Source organism: Poecilia reticulata, chromosome 9, assembly GCF_904066995.2.
Source record: "Poecilia reticulata chromosome 9, P_reticulata-male-v2, whole genome shotgun sequence".
Taxonomy (NCBI): domain Eukaryota; kingdom Metazoa; phylum Chordata; class Actinopteri; order Cyprinodontiformes; family Poeciliidae; genus Poecilia; species Poecilia reticulata.
Window position 1 is genome coordinate 12,923,871 of NC_088838.1, and position 19,835 is coordinate 12,943,705.

Below are 19,835 nucleotides of genomic sequence, written 5' to 3' on the forward strand. Positions count from 1 at the left end.
AATTTAACGTATGTATTCTAAGCATATTTTAAAACTGTAAAATGTTCTAAATTAAATAAATAAACAAATAAATAAATATCAGTCAATCTTGTATTAGAAAATGTGTTGCAGAATTGCCTCACGGGTTCATCAATACGATCCTGTCTGCGCTACAGTTTACGCAATAATGAAGTCTCCATGCGGGTTTTTCTGCGCAGCTCTGAACCCCGTGATGTCAGACCGGAACAACAACTCAGCGGTGTCATGGCGCCGTGCGTGATGTCAGAGCTCGGTAACAAACAGCTCTAGCTGCTGTTCAACAATCTGGGATGGATTTCTGGCTGTGAATTAATACCCAGTAAGAGCCTTGGAGGGATAACAAAGCAAGTAACCGAACAAAACCGGAACATGTGTTGTTACTCTGATTTGGGACTTCTAGTAAACTATAGTGCTGAGCTCATGTGCCTGCCTGTGTTGTAATGTGGCCACGTGTTGGGGATTTTTATTGTAATTTTTTTATTACATTTAAACATTTGTAGTGAAGTGTGCAACATCTTTGGTTAAAGAAAAATGTCAAAAATATAGAATTAACTAGTGCATTTTATTCAATGTAAATAATTATTACTTAACATTCAAGATTCATGGTTACTTGAATCTAGTATGATCTACTATTTACTTTTTAAACATCTTTATAGATAATTATGGTTTGAGCTTTGACCTAAGCTCTCATAAAAAGTGCCTAACTTAAAACATCTGTGGATAAGGTTTACATCTACAATCTATTGGACCCTAACATTACATGAAAAATAAATGTTTAAAAGAGTCGCCTAAAATCAGTTTGGGAGAAGTACATTTCTCAGAACTAAAAGTTAATCCCATGGTATTTAAAACCAGCTATGTGGAGTTAAAGGTGAAACTGGTCACACTGGAAAGAAAACTAAACTGAACTGTTGGCTCTCTTATCTCATTTTTCAACATAGCCTTTAACATAGCCTAGCTGTTCCCTTAGCATGTAGTATTAAGGAAGCTGCACCTTTAAAGGGCAGCACTTTGTGGGTTCCAGCTCGTTACTCTTCAGATAGTACCAAGTGCAAATCGTAAATAAATGTCGCATGTTTGTATTTTATAGTTGTTAGTTCCACACTCACAGGGTGTTTATCTGTTAGATCTCTCTGCGGATCAGGATGGCAGACTCGGGTGACCACAGCGGTCAGCAGGCTCCAGCCCCTGGAGGCAGGGGGAGCATAGGACCTCTGATGGGTCGCCGACCAGCAGCTGGCATCTCTCCTGGACGCCTGCCGTCGGTGCGATCCAGAGACCTAACGCTAGGAGGAGTAAAGAAGGTAGTTTTTCTTTTTCGTTTCTAAATGGACAAATGGGAGGAAACCTTTTATCATACAGAGATAGAACCGAGCAACTCGTCTCAGCCTTAATGTAAGCTGCTGAAAATCTTGATCTCTTTCGCAGCCTGACATGTCTTGACCTGTGTCAGAAAACACTTGTTATCTTTTAAATCACTTCTCATTGATACTAGAAATATCTAACTTTGAGTTTGCTTAACTTAACAACAAGTGGCCCACTGAAGACTGCTCCAGTCACCCAACCTGGTAGCACTTAGACTTGGGGCATTCGGTGATCAAAAACGATCAGATTTTCGAGTTTCTAAACTAGCTGATTAGCAGTGGGAGACGATCAAATTGAAAATATTGCAGATTCTGTTAACCAGATGATTTCTCTGTACATTTAAATTTTTATTATAATGTCAGCAAATTAAGTTTAGCCTTATTTTGGAATATAAAAAAAGATGCAGTAATATTTTAATTGGCTCAATATTTGTTCTTTCTACCCGTTATCTGAGTGATAAGATGTCTTTTATTACAATCTATATAACATAAGGAAACGTAGTGGGCTATGAGCATGCAGGGTCTCCATTGACATATCGGTGATATGATAGTAGATGGAAGTAGCTGAAAATCTAACTAGTCCAGTGAAGTTGCTGGAGCACTTTACAGCATCTTCTTTAGAAGAGGCATTATATGAGTAAAAAAAGAAAAAAGAAAAGAAAACACGTCTATATTCTTTTTCTTCTATTTGTCAATTATGCTGTTGTATAATTTCTAGAAGAAAAAAAACTGCTTTTTTATCACCTTTCCTCCAGTTTGGTTGTGAAACTAAAGCTGGGAATTTTCTGTTTAGTGGCATAAATGTGATTTACCTGTAATTTAAATATACTTGAAAGATTGCTATTAAGTGCCAGATCTCTAACACATTTCTTTGTTTTCCTTCTTTTTTAGAAAACCTTTACCCCCAACATCATTGGCCGAAAAGTTAAAGAAGAGTGAGTTCATGGGAGCCTTTAAAACGAAAAAAATATATATATTTGCGCACATCTATGATTTTTTTATTTTATTTTTTCTGGGGCTGCTTGGTGATAATCTGTTTCTGATGCGACAGACCAAAGGTCGAAGGTGTGCCGAGGCGAGAGAGGAGGGATGGAGAGCGAGGTCGGGGCAGGGGCCGCGGGGAAAGAGGAAGGGGCCGAGGTCACGGCGAGGTCATCCAGTCTCACTCCATCTTTGAACAGGGACCTGGGGAGACGACGATGAAAAGAAGAGGTGGGCCTCGAGCTAGAGAAGCAGCTGCTCACGAATTCACGCTTCAGTGCTTCACATCAGTGCTTATAAATCCCGTCGTCTCACACAGGGGGCTACAACAGTGATAGAGACGCTCCGAGCATGGGACCCTCGCCCATCATCAATATCAAAAAGGAGAAGACGGAGACCGAAGAGGAAACCAAAGAGATTCTACGCAAACTGGAGCGAGAAAACGTGCGTCCTTTGGCCATCAGACATCTGTTTGTGCGCTTTTGGTTTACATGCTGTGTGAATGTTTGCTTACTGATTTATTTCCTTTCATTTAGTTTATAGATGACCCATTTCTGAGAAGCGAGCAGAGGAGCTGCCCTGTCCAGCTTCCCCTGGCTGTGTCAGGGTGGGGATTCAAGGAGGAGTTTAACAGCTCAGCCATTAAAGTAGAAAAGCCAGACCCAGATGAGCCCATGGAGTCTTCAGTTGAAGGTAGCTTCAGAATAACAGTGCCTTGAAAAAACACTCACACCATTTTGACTTTGCAGCTGTATAACAGACCGACACAAGGGGTGCATAATTGTGAAGTCAGAGAAAAATAAAACATGATTTTCTTAAAGTTTATGTATTATTCCCCCCCGCCTACAGTGTGGAGACGAGCCCAAAAGCTTTTGAAACCATTGTGTTTGGTGTACAAGTAGCGCTGCATTTCACCCTGAACACAACATCCCCAGAAGCTTGAGCTATTTTTAAAAGACAAATGAACAAAAACAGTTCAGGCTCTGGAAACATATTAGAGTTGTAATTTCACTGAAAGGTGGTTCTATACAATACTGACTAAATGCGGGATGAAAACACATGCTCCGAATGATGTGCCAGCGTCCGTGTCCGGTAGCTTTTCTAACTCCTCGACGCGATAAATCACATGTAAGCCTCGTTTCTGTCCGCCATAAAGATTCTGTCTTAACAGTGAAACAAGAGGAAGAGGAAGTGGAGATAAAAAAGGTTGAGGCCACTTTCAAACCTCCTCCTCTCCCTGAGCCTGAAGTTCTCCCTGACCTGCTGCACAGATGGAGCCTGAGCAAAGCGGAGGAGCTGTTCTTCATCCAGCTGCCCGACTCGCTGCCCGGCCAGCCTCCCACCAAGGAGCACAAGACGGTGAAAACCGAGGTGCAGTCGGAGGACGGGCAGTCCGTGCTTTTGAAGACGGAGTCACAGGTAGACGAAGCAGGTGGTGACATTTCAGTCGGTGAGGATGCATAGGAGGCATGTAATGACTTCATTTGTTTGTTGCAGGAAGAGGAAGCTGAAGACAACAACTGCAATCTGAAGGATCTGAGGGAGGGAGTTGTTGGGAAGATGCTGGTCCGGAAGTCTGGCCGGGTGCAGCTCATACTGGGACAAGTCACCCTTGACGTGTCTCTAGGGACGTCGTGCTCTTTCCTTCAGGTGTGATACTTTGTCATCATTGATCTGATTTGTGCTACTTGAACATATGTTTATAAAATCAATCCTAAATACTGTCTTCTCTGCTGCTGCTTCTCTTCTCAGGAGCTGGTTTCTGTTCAAACAGGAGATAAAACGGGAAACCTGACGGTTTTGGGGAACGTCAGACACAAAATGGTCTGCTCTCCAGACTTTGAGTCTCTGCTGCAGAGCAAGACATGATGCTCGCCCAGGCAGAGGGGCTCCCAGTTACCTCTGATGCGTTAGATGCACTAGTATTTAATAAAACAAAAACTACGACCCCCATCTCTAAAAAAACTATGCTGATGACTGATTGCCTTTTGTGTTTTCAGAGCTGCTAAAATTGCTTTGATATATATCAATTATGCATATTATAGTTTTTTTCCATTATGAATATGATGGTGGTGGTTTGAGGCTTGAGTGCCAAGTTTTGTTGCTGTTTGTGTAAAATTAGTTGACAAAATTGTACATGGATATAAATGTGTGAATAAAAACAGATTATCCCTACTTCAGTAAATCATTTTTTTTAAAAGACTGGTTCACTCAGATTACAGAATTACTTCCAGTATATTTGTTTTTCATCATTTTTTTAATTTACCTATTTAAGATGAAAATTTTCAAGTTGCCAATTATGCAATATAGATTCATGCTCTCTGAAGATGTAAAACAATTGCAGGAAAAATGTTTACATTGTGTAGCAAGTGTCCTCTGCTGCAGAACTTGTTTGGTAATTCCAAAATAAAGTTAAATGCATATTTAAGATCAATTACACTATTTTCTGCATTTTTTTTTTCTGTTCACTTTTATGAGTAGAAAATGTCTTCATATGTCTTGCATAACACCAATGAAAAAAAATACTGTGTTTTACTATGGAAATGTCATGGCATTGACAGTTGTCCAGCAGACTAAACAATGAGGATAAGCAACAAACGGTCTTCTGTCTTTTCACAAAGTATCACATCGAGGCATATTGGGCCTCGATGTGACTTATTGTGAAGTTGAGTGAGGAGAGAAAGTTTGGTTTAAAAAATGTACAGCACAGGGATAACCATATCCTTTGAGAGAATTGGAGCAAACCGCATTCAAGAGTTTCAGTGTGGACTCCAGCTGGAGTCGATGCTTCAAGATATACCAAACAGATGTGTCTCGTGAGAAATTCCCACTGTGATTTGGAGAGCCATGCTAGATGCTAGTGTTGGCCCAAGTCAAAAGTCAAAGCAGCAATATATTTTATTTTTCAGCCTTCATGCTAACTTCTGCTGACAAGCTTTATGGAGAAGCTATTTTAACTTCCTAGAACTTGGCACACTGCCAAAAATATCCAAACCTGTTTTAATGACCATTGTACAACAATAAATTTCAATTTAGAGTTAAGATTTTGACACGAGTTTCAATTTTTGCAGCAATCTAGTGGCATGAATTAACTTTTCAATTACACTCTAATTTATTACCACGCTATATAGATTTATGTCCAATTTGGCATAATTTTTTTATTTATTTATTTTTTTAATTGTGCCGTTTTTGACTTCCAGAAACGCTGCCCAAATTTTACAAGTGTTTTACTTTTTCTAAAAGTTTGCTGCAATTGCTCAGTTCGGCCACCAGGTGTCAATGTAGATTTTCCTGTTATGGATTTGTTCGAAGCTCTTCTGTCCTGTGTAGGCTGCTGCCTCTGGTCTGGTCGCCCGCTGATCGCTCGTGGTGTCCGGCGGGTGGAGTTTGGCCACGGACAGCGAGACAAAGGCGGAGAGGGATGGAAGGGGGAAGCCGTGCTGTGTCGGCGCTGGATGCACAGTGACTGAAGGTTGGTCAGATATAAGTACCATTCAGCCTCAGCAATGTATTTCGCAGCTGAGTTATTAATACACGGAGCGCCATGTAGTTGTATTAAATCCCGTGAAAGGTTGGCTCAGCATGTTCAGTGCTCTCAAACCTCTCTGCTGAGGGATGACAGCGGGCTAACTGCTAGCGTTCTGGCTCACAGCTAACTTCAGAATCGGGGATCACTACTTATGACTGGCTTTCGGAGGTTATATTAACGCATTAACACATTTGTTTAACCTTTTAACCTTATTAAACGTAGGGATATGGATATATGTGTAAAGCTCCAGAGTGAATTTAAAGAGACAGCGGTTGTGGGTCGGTATGGACCATCCTGTTAGCCGTCCTCCTTTATCATGAATTCCTGATGATGGGCCTCCCTACAGCTAACGTTATCTCCTCACCGCAGTCAACATCACACAGCGAATATCTGATTATGTTATCGGGTCCATTACAGAAAAGGCATACATGGTTGTAAACGTTGCGCGAAAGCACTGCAGAAAGTGTCTTTTAAGAAAAGCCGGAAGCTAGCATGAGGGACTGAACACCGGTATTACAGAAGTGTACACAAAGGCACGTTGTCTGCGTTGCATTATTACATTACTCGTCAGCATTCAGGCGGAAAGGGACGTTGCACTGTTGCACAGATGGCCCTGATGGTTTGTTTGCACATCTTTGCAGGTTGACACCCAGCAGCGGGGACCCCGGATCTTCCAACAGGCGAGGGAAACACCTGCCGAGCCCAGTTGTTTTTGTTACATTGTGTGCATCTCTGTCGTCAGCGGGAATTCATTCTCTGAAATACCAAAAGGACATCTGCAGCAAGGACAGGGCACGGATATTTTTTTTTCTCTCTCTTTCTCTTCTTTTTTGTTAGACTTTGAACGCGTTCCAGTGTTTAGCAGACCAATGAAATCTGGGGAAAATGCCCTAAGGGGCAGGGTGAAGATGTCTGGTTGCTTTTGGATTGATTTTTCAGTAAATGTCTGGAGAAGCCCTGTACTCTGGTGAGATCAATGAGGGCATTTTCGTGACAAATCCCCACCTGGGCCTCTTGGGTCCAGACTGTGGAGACCTGCACTTACAGGAACTCTAAACTCTAACTTAAAAAAAAAAGTATATAAATATTAATAATAGCCCCTTCTTATGTCAGGATGGAGCTCTTCTTCAACCCTTTTGATAATTTGCTGTGCATTCTGCTGGGCATCTCCTTCACCGTATGGTTCACCCTGCTTCTGGTTTTCATTATTGTTCCGGCCATTTTTGGGGTGTCATTTGGCATCAGGCGGCTTTACATGAAGACTTTGTTGAAGATCTTTGAGGTAAGAGCTCGCTGCCTTCCGATCTACTTTTCTTTGCTTGTCAATTAATCAAGTGTTTAGTTGAACACGACGCAGTAGTCATAAATAAAGATAAGATGAAATGCTGCAGGAGCGTTAAGAAGCGAGAGAGCAGTGGATGTTGCACAGCTCTGCAGTGACAACACCTCCACTGTCATTTCAAATAAAATATAAAATGATTACAGAGGAAAAGTTTTAAATTGAGCATGTTGTGTTAAGGATTACTTTTGCAATGTGAAAAACATTGGAATTTTATTTGTTCATAATCGAGGTCTGGACAAGAATGTGAAAAAATAAAATGAACTTCCACACTCAAATAGTGTCAGCACAACCCATTAACAAGTAGCTACGATGCGTTCACTGACTGTCGATCAAACAATCAAGCTGTTTTCTTTATACGTCTCTAGTAAACCTATACATTTAGTCCCATCGTTGTACATTTTAGGAAGCATTTTTCAGGGAATCCGATCTAACGTGTGCTCAGCTCAAGCTGTTTCAGGGCTGCGTTTAGTGTCCAACCAGTGGGTGTTGCATTAACTGGCTGATGCAGATTAACAGCAGTCCTACTAAGTGTCCTTCCGCTGTTATGTAACCAGCGGGAAATTATGCTGCAGACCTAGATCATTAACTGATGTGGCTCCAGTGCTTACTTATTTTTCCCAGTTTATAGTCCGATGTGGCAAAAACAATGTTTCATTTATTCTTTACTCTGTGGTAGCATCACCTGTAGAGCAGAAAGAAATGACTCACAAGTATTGAGATACCTTCATGGAAAAAGTGGTCGAAAAACAGATGCCGTATAAAAGGTTCTGAAGTTTGTGCTTAACTTTTAACTTAATAAAAAAGTGATCTATTTTCTTAGTTATCTGTTTTTAAGATTCAACATGTGAGGACAAACCTGATGTTTAGCAGGTTTTAAAGAGCTCAGGGTTTCTTTTGTTCACATGCAGTTTTTGCTGCCACAGGTCAGCGTGGATTCATTAAGCCGTTTCCACTGTTACTAGAAAGATGTTTCTGTTTCTGCTCACCCTAAGAATCCCTGTTGCTGCATTTTTAAAAGATGAATCAGTACCACAGCTTGTTGCAACACATTTTAAAGGTTGCTCTGACAGAAAGCAATAGATAAGCTTCATTGGCCAATGCTGTGTCTCAACTATGGATAATTGATTCTTGCACACGTAAAACCTCAAACTTAAGTTTGTTTGTTTTTTCCCCCCCAAAATGATTTCAAAATGTCAGTTAATGTTTTTTTCATTACTATTATTATTTTTCATAAAGAGACAAAAGAAGTTCAACCTTCTTTGAATTTCCCGTGTTTGACAAACAAACTCCAGATGTTACATTAAAGTGTTTGGACACAGGCAGCTTCCATGCAGTACCATGTTTTTGACCGTCTTTGACTTCAGCTGGCATACTTTGAACTTATCATGTGCCGTGTTAGTGTCATGTTGGATTGTTGGCTAAATAAAACTCAGGCAGCGTATCCCGGTCCATGCTTCCTGATCCTTTCCTACTCGCCTGTTGGCTTTTGGGAACACCCTGTTCTCTTCTCATCATGCGTTTTGTTTGATTTGACGTGCATTGGAACGGCCGGCTTTTTCCAGTTCTTCTTTGGTGTTAATTCATTATCTTGTGATTAGAGTTGGGATTGAAATCAGGACCTACCATTTTAAATTAGGTTTTCTGTAACTTATTGCCATAACAAGGATTTTTGCAGTTTTTCTCAAGCTGTTTACTGTAAGCATTGATTTTCCAGGGAACAAATTGTCAAAAAAATTTAATGTTTATGTTCTTAATGTCTTCACAGCATGCAAGATGTGTTTTCATGACCAACAAATGTTGAATTTCAAACACTCATTCATTTGGAGGTTAATTAATTGGCACACTTACTTAGCAATGCAGTGTTTGTTTTTTTTATTTCTCTAAAGCTTCAGGCATGAAGTTAAATGAAAAAATATTCATGCCAAAGGAAAATGAAAAGTCATTACTCATATCAACTATCTTCAAATCACTGTTCTGGATGGTGTTGCTGTGGGCAGAAAGAATCTCTGGTAGCAGTCAGTCTTGCAACGAATCTGAAGAGGCCTCTGCCTGAAGACTGTTGCTGCAGTAGAGATGATGATATCCCCGTGGTGCAACACACCTGAATCAAATTCCCTCAGCATGCAATCAGTTTCTACTGAGTGCTGCTGATGACCTAATTATTTAAATCAGGTGTGCTGAAGCAGAGATGCATTATAAAGATTACAAGACATTTTGTTTCCTGTTATGCCGCATTCCTTCACCGGGTCTGAATTAGAAAAGAGGTTTTTAATTTCACTGAGATATTCCCTGGTTAAATCAAGATCAAGTAAAAATAAAATATTGCCTGCATTCCAGTCCAGCTAACCTCATACGTTCATCTAGTGTCAACTGAACAGGGAAATAACTCCAGCACAGTAAAACAAACAGTTTCAGTGCTTTTTGTGTTTACTTTAAATTCTCTGCATTTTGGGTGCTGCATTTTGGGTGTCGTCTAAACTATGATGTAACCTGTTCTCTACATTTCTAGTGGGCCACACTTAGGATAGAGAGGGGAGCCAAAGAGAAAAACCATCACCTGTACAAACCTTACTCCAATGGTAAGATACGATTGCGGTTGTCTTGTTTGGTTCGTTTTGGAATCGTTGTCAGCAGCCGTCTCTGCTCCAGAGGTGAATGTTGACGTGTGGCCTGCCTGCCTGTCTCTTGCTGTAGCTATAATCGCTAGGGAGCCCACCTCCTTGGAGGAGGAGATCAAGGAGATCCGGCGGAGCGGCAGCAACAAAGACCTGGACTCTGTCTCGGAGTTCGAGATGTCCGACATCTTCTACTTCGCTCGGCGAGGCGTGGAGAGCATCATGGACGACGAGGTGACCAAGCGGTTTTCTGCTGAGGAGCTGGAGTCCTGGAACCTGCTGACTCGAAGCAACAACAACTTTCACTACATCAGCCTGAGGCTGACCGTCCTGTGGTGGCTGGGCCTCCTGATCCGCTACGGGATCCTGCTGCCTCTCAGGTATGGGGAGATGCGTCACCGTAGCAACCACATTTCTAAAACCTCTAGGGTTTGTCGTGTATGTTGGTTAGGACTGGGTAATGCAGAGGAATAATCATATTGACATTTAAGGAGATGTGTGGCAGCAGTATTTATTATGATATAACTAAAAGTAAAAATGAATTCTAACAAATATTTTTTATATATAAAAAAAGTCGAAGTGCTGCATTAATCACTTAATTCATCAAAGTATGGGCGTTAACCTTGTAGTGCAATTACACTTTTATACATTTCTATTGTTTTTTTTTCTTTTAAACAAAATGACATCTTAATATACAAGTTAGTATGAGGAGCAAATTGCAATAGACAAAAATATGAGTTGCCTTTAAATAAAAAAGAAAAATGACCATCCAACAAAAACTCTCACTAACAATAAATGTAAAATAACATAACAGACCTTGCAATGTGTCCACAAAAAAAAAAAAATTGTATTTCCAGGGAGATCATGGACTATTTATATCTGATAAATTAATTATGAATGTTACTTTACCAACAACACGTTAAGCCCCAAATCCAGAGATGTCATTTTCGTCAAATATTTAATACACTGAAAATGCCCTTAATATTCCTGTGTAAAACTGAAAGTAAACAAGCAATTAGTATTTGACTGCATCACTAACAGAATCACAGGTGTGAGCAGAAGTTTAGCCACCGACAGCTTTTTATTTGAAAGGTGCATCAATGTTTATGTTGTTGGTCGATTCATTCGTGGAACAAAAATTGTTCTGATTTATCTATTGTGCAGGATTAACAAATAATGATTTCCAGTATCCGAGATGTTATTCAAAGGACAATAGTGTGACTCGACCCTCTGGATATTTTTTTGTCGTCTACATGAAGCTTACACTCAGAGTATTTTTGCTAACGCTGATTCCCATTTTCGGTCAAATATGTGATTTCATCCATTAATGAAATAAACGATTTAGTAATGACATAGAGTCTGTGCTGACAGTGCTTGGTGACTCCGAAGTGGCTGTAAACGCTTCCCCAGTGCGAGTTAAAGATATCGGGGTCGTGTTAGAGATTCACAGTGACAGCCACTCAGGACTCGGCGTGGCTGGCTCGTTTCCAGCTGTCAGTGGGGAGACGAATCAGGCCACCGCTGCACAGACGGACGTCATTCTAGTCTTCTCCATGGCTATAATAGATTCTCTCTTTCAGGCCTTGTCCAGTGAAATCTTGGCTGTGCTGTCAAATGTTGGGGAACCTTGCATTTCTGGATGCGTTTAATCCCCTCTACCTTTATAATCAGAACCCGCTCCAGCCCAGGATGATTGATTCATCCAGTTTTAGTTGACCTTTTAATCATTATAATCATTCCCGGTGGCTCCGTGGTTAATTACGGTGGTAGAGACTGCATGAGGGCTCAACATGTGCAGCCTGTTCTCAGGAGACTAACACTAGACGTCCTAATTGAATGTTTAGAATATAAAAACAGCAACTTAGTCCTGTGTTGTTGTTGTTTTTTTTTTAAAGACTGATGTTAATGTGTCCATCTCTCCTCCAGGGTAACGCTCGCCTTCACTGGTGTAAGCCTGCTTGTGTTCCTCACCTCTCTAATTGGACTCCTGCAAAATGGAAGGTGAGATGGATCACATCTCTTCTGTTTGAATTCATGAATTGATTAGCTCTGGGTAACGTCATGCTGTGTGTGTGTGCGCGTGTGTTTTCTCTACAGGATGAAAAACGTCCTCAGTGAGAAAGTCCATCTGATGTGCTACAGAATATGTGTCAGAGCTCTGACTGCCATCATAACCTATCATGACAGGTAGAGGACTGTTTTTTTTTTGTTTTGTTTTGTTTTTCGAACACACTGGTTCTCAAAGGTGTGAACAGCACTTCACACTGTTAAAATGCCAATTTGATGTGATGTAGCAAATGAGACAAATCATTTCAAACCCTTTTCTCACAGATTATGGGAATTATATCTTGTTCTAGTTCCACTGAAAAACAAATGAATCTGTTTGGGGGGAATGAGAGAATGTGTAATATATGGCTTGAGCGCCTATTGATTTAATTAAATAATTTAGTCTTTGTTTTTGGTAGGAATCTGTTAGTATTCCATAGATAGACTTGGTAATATTTGCAAAGGTTCCCCAAATTTATCTGTCAGATTGTGCAGACTTCCCGCAGACCTTGTGAACTCAGCTCTGATTCTCTTTGCTGTAGGCTTTTAAGGTGATATTGTGTTTTTGGTTCAAACTTACCGAATGAAACGATTGTTTCATTGCATCGTAATGCATTGAAGCGCGTTCATTGGTGTGGTTTTAGGAAAATTTAACCTGCTCTGCATGTTTAGTACTGCAGATTGAGTGTTTTGTAAGCAACTTGCTTATTTTAGATTTATTGTCTGAATACATGAATGTTTCTGAGATTACATCAAGGACTTTGAAATGTGCATTTTCTTGATAATAAACTACATCTAGCATTACTTTTTGGTCATTTACACATTTTAAAAGCAGCGTCAATTTACGCTTTTCTTCTCACTTCCTTATAGTCATTGATTCCTCCGCAGCATAGTTACATATCACAGGTAGTCAAAAATAACATTTCCTTCTGTTATTTATTGAAACCTCAATGATAAGCAAGTCCCATGTAAGAAAAGAAAAGAAAAAAACAGAGCTTGAAGCAGACTACATCTGTCTTAACTCAGCAAGACTGAAGCAGCAGCAGCAGCTCTAAACCGCTTGCAGTAACTTCCCTTGTACTGCTAACCTTGTGCATAAGGTGATCTCAATCCAGACTGCTGTAATCTGTGGTGCCATGACTCTGGAGCCAGGCTACCAAAAGCTATCAGAGCAGCCTAATTGGCACTCCTTTACTGCTCTACTTGTATCCTGTCCAGATTTAATAGATCTACTGCTTAATGTTCAAGCCGGGTTTTTTGTCTTATGCTTGAGCCTTTGTCTTCTCTTTATCTAATAAGCAGCTTCCTACCTAGCTACGCAGCACTGTGAAACAGTAGTAGCACCGTACTTCTTCTTTTTTTTTTTTTTTTACTTTCTTTGTAATTAACCACTGTTTTTTTTTTTGCATCACACCACGTGACTCGACAACTCACTCAAAAACATTGCAAAAGAACCCAGAGGATCATTTAAAGCGCTTCAAGTCTCACTTGTTTTAATCGATGGCGGTGTTTATAATTCAATAATAATACAATCAAATGGCATCCACGTTGGAGTTCCAAAATAAATATGACTGCTGTACAAAAAGTAAGTGTTGTTGGTTGAAGTTCACCTGCCAAGTTACCTTTTTTTTTTTTTCTCCCTCAAATTTGAGCCGCAGCAGACCTCTGCCATTACTTAATTTCCGACGAGCCGTGCTCAGAGAAATGTGATCCCCTTCACGTATAAGAAGGAATGCAGAGGTGCCTGAAGCTCTGCTCGAGCTGTCGACAATCAAGAGCCATTTTAGGGTCCAGAGGAAGCACGAAAACACAGCAGAGTTCTCTGAAGCAAATAAAAAGTTCAGTCAGACACGGGGGCAGCTGCAATCCTGCTTCACTGAGATGATGTGCAGAGGTTATTGAGGGACATGTACTTAAACTGCAAGTGTAATCATCTGAGGGGAACACGAAGCGAAAAGGCAGAAGTTTATCTACGTGATGGCACATGTAACAGGAAGTGGAGGAGGAAGCTGGTGGTTTGTGTGCTTGCTGGTGAAGCTGACAACATCTGGTCTGTTGTTGTTGTTGGTAAGGGCGTTTCAGGCTTGACTGAAGGGTTTTAGGGATTTCACAGTCGAAGTCAAGACTTTAATAATAATCTGCCTTAATGTTCCATAAGTAATTAAATTGATCTACTGAAACTGAGCTTTTGTGATGAATTATGCAAATCTGTTCTGTTTCTCTTGACTCTTCTAAGTTCCTTCAGTCTCTGTTTGAATTTGGATCCTCCACAGGGTGGGGCGCTAAAAATAATCAGCTGACATAGGAGGTGTCGCTCTATTTACGATCGTAATTTTATCTCCGGAATGTCGACTCGATATGTTCAAGTTTGGTGTGAACGACACAGGCTGCTTTGTGTCACGCCAGATGAGCCCTACTCTCGTTCTTTCCTGCTGTTTCCTTTATGGAGTAGTTTCACATTCTCTGTGATGCTTAACCGTGACGATCTGTCTTAATGCACCGTTTTTTAAGACATTTTTTTGTACTTCTCTAGTGAGAATAAACCCAAAAATGGAGGCATCTGTGTCGCTAACCACACTTCACCCATTGATGTTATCATCCTGGCCAGTGACGGCTGCTACGCCATGGTAATTACAGGAAGTCTGAAAGGAAAAAAAAAAATACCTTGATTATCTCTGTTTTAACTGCGGCTGACAACAGAAAGTCACAGCCCTGCCAGAAATGGATGCTACTATTTGTTTGTGTTGTCAGGTTGGCCAGATTCACGGTGGACTGATGGGGGTTATTCAGCGATCCATGGTCAAGGCCTGCCCCCACATTTGGTTTGAACGCTCAGAAGTCAAAGACAGACATCTAGTGGCCAAACGGTAGTACTTCCGCCTGTCTCTACTGTTTTTGTTTTCCACACGTGAAAAAAATCCTAATTGATTCCAGTCGGTCTGGCAATAAGCTCCGTTGCTTTCATGTTGCAGGCTGAGCAATCACGTACAAGATAAATCTAAGCTGCCGATCCTCATTTTCCCAGAAGGTGAGCTTTTCAGTGAGTGAACTGTGCAACAGTTGTAGGTTTCATCAATGGTCTCTTGATCGGTCTTCGTCTTAAATTCACAGGGACCTGCATAAACAATACATCAGTCATGATGTTTAAGAAGGGAAGTTTTGATATCGGGGCCACAGTCTATCCCGTGGCTATTAAGGTATCCCCTTTTTTTTTCTCTCCCTTTATGCCTTAATATATCAATAAGCTTTTTTTTCTGTATTTTAAAGAAAAGTGTTGAATAACCTGATGTGTTCCTCGCAGTACGATCCTCGGTTTGGAGATGCCTTCTGGAATAGCAGCAAGTTTGGAATGGTCAGCTACCTTTTACGTATGATGAGCAGCTGGGCCATCGTCTGCAGCGTGTGGTACCTTCCTCCCATGTCAAGAGAGGTCAGACTCAACAGATTACCTACTGATTTTCAACAAATGTAGTTGTCATTGCATTAAACATACTTTATTTAATTAATCTGGTCTTTGAATGTTCTATTTTTTTTTTTGTTTGTTTGTTTAAAAAGGATTAGTCCAAGATTCTTAAAAAATTGCCTGGAGATAATTTTTTAGAACAGTAAGCAGGACTGTGATGTGGTCAAACTTCTGTTAATTTTCTCATTTTATGATATATTTTTTTATAGCATTCGGTTGTGTTTTCAATGTTCAATGCACATTATGCACATTTTTTTTAAAGAGTGTTCCTACTCAGTTGCACATCTGTTGCATTGCAAAAACCATGTTTCTATTTCTCATAACCACACAATATTTATGTTATAATCTTTTTTTTTTTATTATTGATCTTTTTTGTGAACCTTTTTTGTGATCTCCCTAAAATATGGGACAATAAAGAATATGTATTTTCTACTTCTTATATTGTTTAACATTTCTGTTTAAAAAAAAAAAACCTTCAACCTCAAATAACATGATTTTTCCTGATTATCACAGTGACTGTGTATCACAAATAACTTCTGTGATTTTGTTGAATTCAAATGTTTTTAAAAAAAAAATTTTTTTTGAGCTTTGCTGACGTAGCTTTGTGTTTGAACAGATTCATTGCCTCTACAGTTTAACGCTACCGTATTTATATTTGTGCTTTTCCGCAGGAAGGAGAAGACGCCGTTCAGTTTGCCAATCGTGTAAAATCAGCCATAGCCAGGAAGGGTGGACTGGTCGACCTCCTGTGGTAAGACGCCATTTTCACGCACATCTAGAGAAGTCGGTTCTTTAGAGGAAAATAATAATTAATGATATGAGAACCGTTTTGCTTTGAAGACTGTTGTCTGGCTTAATAAAGCATTATTTAATACAAGTTAATAAGATGTTTAACATGGAAATACCAACAGAGTCCAAGTATTTGCAGACTATTTAAAGCCGTCTCCTTGATGTAACTCCACAATCACATGTAGGAATGGGCGTAAAACTTAAAAGTTTTAGGTTTTTCAGACTTTTTTTTCTTCTTCAATTTCATAAGGGGCACAAACGTGATAATCCTGTTAGTTGAAGAGGCTTTTAAGGCAAAAAGAAATGGTGGGAAAACCGAGCTTTTAGTTATGGATGTCATCGCTTTCCTTTTTTGAAATGAGAGCAAAAAAAAGGACATGCACTGCTGAGATCGCTGCTCTACCTTTTAGAAAACGTCATTAAAAGGAACAGCTTAACAATATTTTGTTCCTCAATGAGATTATTACCTTCCATGACAAATTACAGCTTAGAGGTTTCAGGTGTAGAAAATTACTGTTTGATCTGTTTTAGCTCCTCTTTCACGTCATTCCGATACGTCCGATCATATCGACAATTTTTTTTTTTTTTTATTTCTCTCTGAAATTGCACTCCTGATTGTTTGTGCAGGGACGGAGGTTTGAAGCGCGAGAAGGTAAAAGATACCTTTAAAGAAGAGCAGCAAAAGCTGTACAGCAAAATGCTCGTAGGCACCCAAGAGGACCGCAGCCGCTCCTGAGGGTTCTCCCTGGAGGTGGACTAACTCAGAGACCGCTCTGGACTTCGCTGGCTGAGCAGGCAGACAGCGGCGACCCCGTCAGGTGGAGCCGCTGCACTGGATCGTCCTCTCCTTGATGCCGGCAATACTCCATCTGGCTTCTCCAGTCACTGCCTCGGCCTGGCATGTCAAGTTGCATCACTGTTGCGGGGTATTCGCCCAGCCCGTCCCCTTCACCGCCACGTCGGAATAGTTCGATAAAAGCCTCGCTAGCCGTAGAAAAGGAAGGCGTGGCGCGAAGAGGAAGACTTCCTCTTGTGTCTATTTTCTTTCGAGGAGGAAACAAATAGTCATCTATATTTGACTTCTGTTTTAGTTTTTTTGTTTTGTTACAACTTACTTTTAAAAAGCTTTGTCGTGTCACGTTGCGTTGAAGTTTCAGGAGGTGTTGTGCCTGGAATGTAGAAAAGCGATAATGTAGATTAAATCTAGCGCGTTTTAATCTGAAAACCTGGGGACGATTTGCTAAATGGCCGGCGCCTACACTACAGGGCAAAACTTTGTTACGTTCTAGATATTTTTACGTGCTTTTTCCCCCGGAGGAAAGCAAAACAGATCTTGTATGAGAAGATTTTTATTTCACATCATGACGTGCATCTACGCGTGGCTACATGTCGGAGCAGGAAAGCTTTCCCGTTTGAGCGTTTTCCATGGAATGTGAGAGAGCTCACAATATGAAGTGGAAACTGTCCACCTACAGCTACGATTATGCAGGCATATTGATTTTTAAGCAGTTACTCCTCTTCAAGTCAATGCAGCAACACAGAGTAAAGGAGCGCACAGTCTTTTCATACATTTGTTTTTTATAGTTGTGCCTTAAAGGCTCATGGGCACCAAGGTAACTGCATAGAATAAATACCCATGACAGAAACAATAGCTGTAAGCAACAATCAGCGGGTTCATATTCAAGTACACTTCCAACCAGGCTCGGTTTTGTGCAGTTTCTGTATTACCTCATTTCAATAAAAGCTACAAGCTTTTGTCTATATTTTTCCTTTAAATGAAGATGTTGTTTTTGGTTTTTTTCCCTTCCCCATACTTTGCAATCTCAATGAGGTCTCTAGAAGGGACTGTAGCTGTAGTTGAAGCTTTGCATTAGGCTGGGGGGGTAGCGTCGTGGCAACAGCCTTTTTTTACAGGTGTCTCCCTGAAACATTGAGCTGTTGGTGTTGGCAGGGACAGTCATTTAGATCCTGTCAAATCAATATTTAAGAACGGGAGTCAACTCTTGACTTGTGGTTTGTTGCATCTGAACTTGCCACAAAGGGCTGTTAAACATCATAAAATGTGTTGGATTTTTTACGATCATAAATGCGTCAAAAATAAACCTCTGAACCATGAACACTCGGGAAAAGTAAAGTTTATTGTAATAGCTGAGGCACTGATGTAAGGGATGACGTGTGCGTTCTCAATGTTATAACGTGTCGTAAGTGACGGATCATTAACCGTTAAGCTACTTAAGAGTTGCGTATTAAAATGATTATTTTTTTTCCAACAGTCTCAAGTTTCAGAAATCTTTTTTCCTGAAAACATAAATTCTCAGTCTAAACTGGACATATAAAGAAGATTCAAAAATGGTTTTGAGAACATATTTCTTCTAAGATCACATAAACATGAGTTTTATAAAGGGTTCAGTCTCAAATAATTAAACATTCAACCTGTTGGTAATCGAATTTGTATTTCACTGATTTAATAATAATAAAAAGAAACACAAACGTAAATTTAAAAGAAAATTCAGAGGGGAATTTAAAGTTGATATTCCGATTTTCTCCAGCTGTTGATACCCAGCAGCTTCCGATTCCAGACTGATCGTACCTCATGACAGGGAGTACATCTAGTCTGGTAAAATACTCTTCACGGTCTAAAACCCAAAAAGTCTTCTCTCTTTCTCTTGGCTGTCATCCAGCCAGAGGCGACACACTGAGCCTATAAAAGCTTTTAGGACGGGTCGTTCCTAAAAACAAGAAAATCCAATTTAAACAAAGTTGATCCAAGCTCTGATTGGGCACGGTTTCCTGGTTGTGTGTTTCAGTTCCTCCGCTTTACATTTTTACACTGACTCGGCACGAAGAATACACAGACGTTGCGTCATGTCACTGTGTCACTGGGCGTGGCCTGGGGTGGAATGTTTGGCCACATATGTTTTCAGAACCCGTCATCAAAAATGAAGTCAAAATACAATTCATGTCCTTTCAACACTTTTTTTGTTTTCGTCCTCGGAGAGAAAGAACTCCACATCACAACTGATAAGAGTATGACCGTCTGGAGCAGTCTTTTTACCACAAAGGAAACAAAGTCATTCAGTAGTCATTCAGAGTTTTGGCAGATTAATATTTTCCTTTTAAGACCGTTATGTGACTTGCACAGTTTGGTGATTATATTGAACAGCTAATTTACATCCGTAATTTCAAAAAGTGAGGCTTGTATTTGCAGTCAATTCCTCATACAACGATATTTTTCAAGTATTTATTATATGGTCGTGGCTTACAGGTAATTGAAACTCAAAATTTGGTTGCTCTGGAAATTACGATGTTACATAAGGCTAATATAAAGGATTTTTGAAGCAGAAATATCTAGTACAGAACATAAAAAAAAGAGACGTGGGCCACTGAGAAGCGGCCTGTTCCCTTTTCTGTCATCTGTGATTCAGGAGTGGCTTTAAACAAAGAATGCAGCCGTTACCATCCATCTCAAATAGTTCAGTGAACGACGGCTCTTTGAAGGTCAAACTCTCATGAATCCAATTTTCATATTACTTAGGCAAATTATTCTACCGTGTTTTTTTTTCCCCTTCCACTCTACTTTTTGGGTAGTTACTTGGGATACAGCTGCACTGTAAACAACCAGCTCACTTAGCGATGACGTTTTGTTAGCAACCCTCCTGGTGGACGGTCACTGTTTGTCAAGTCAGCA

At 40.3% G+C, this 19,835-nt stretch overlaps 2 protein-coding genes across 4 annotated transcripts; both read left to right on the forward strand.

The window, feature by feature from the left end:
* The first annotated feature begins 197 nt into the window (after positions 1–197).
* Positions 198–4,797, forward strand: polr3d (polymerase (RNA) III (DNA directed) polypeptide D). 2 transcript variants are annotated; one of them, XM_008419063.2, is made up of 9 exons: positions 198–362; positions 1,146–1,322; positions 2,274–2,317; positions 2,434–2,594; positions 2,683–2,807; positions 2,900–3,056; positions 3,535–3,782; positions 3,861–4,013; positions 4,116–4,797. In XM_008419063.2, the coding sequence occupies exons 2-9, from the start codon at positions 1,164–1,166 to the stop codon at positions 4,230–4,232; spliced, it is 1,164 nt and encodes a 387-aa protein (XP_008417285.1). In that variant the 5' UTR covers positions 198–362; positions 1,146–1,163; the 3' UTR covers positions 4,233–4,797. The 2 variants fall into 2 exon arrangements, with proteins under 2 accessions (XP_008417285.1, XP_008417286.1); XM_008419064.2 differs by having other exon boundaries at positions 198–337.
* Positions 4,798–5,669: 872 nt separating this feature from the next.
* Positions 5,670–17,923, forward strand: LOC103470534 (glycerol-3-phosphate acyltransferase 4). Of its 2 annotated transcripts, none has more exons than XM_008419056.3 (13): positions 5,670–5,835; positions 6,534–7,174; positions 9,744–9,813; positions 9,929–10,229; positions 11,776–11,850; positions 11,947–12,036; positions 14,429–14,522; positions 14,647–14,762; positions 14,868–14,923; positions 15,007–15,092; positions 15,197–15,325; positions 16,030–16,109; positions 16,775–17,923. In XM_008419056.3, exons 2-13 carry the CDS (start codon positions 7,007–7,009, stop codon positions 16,881–16,883), a joined length of 1,374 nt encoding a protein of 457 aa, XP_008417278.1. In that variant the 5' UTR covers positions 5,670–5,835; positions 6,534–7,006; the 3' UTR covers positions 16,884–17,923. The 2 variants fall into 2 exon arrangements, with proteins under 2 accessions (XP_008417278.1, XP_081466686.1); XM_081610560.1 differs by lacking the exon at positions 5,670–5,835 and adding an exon at positions 6,135–6,425.
* Positions 17,924–19,835: the final 1,912 nt, after the last annotated feature.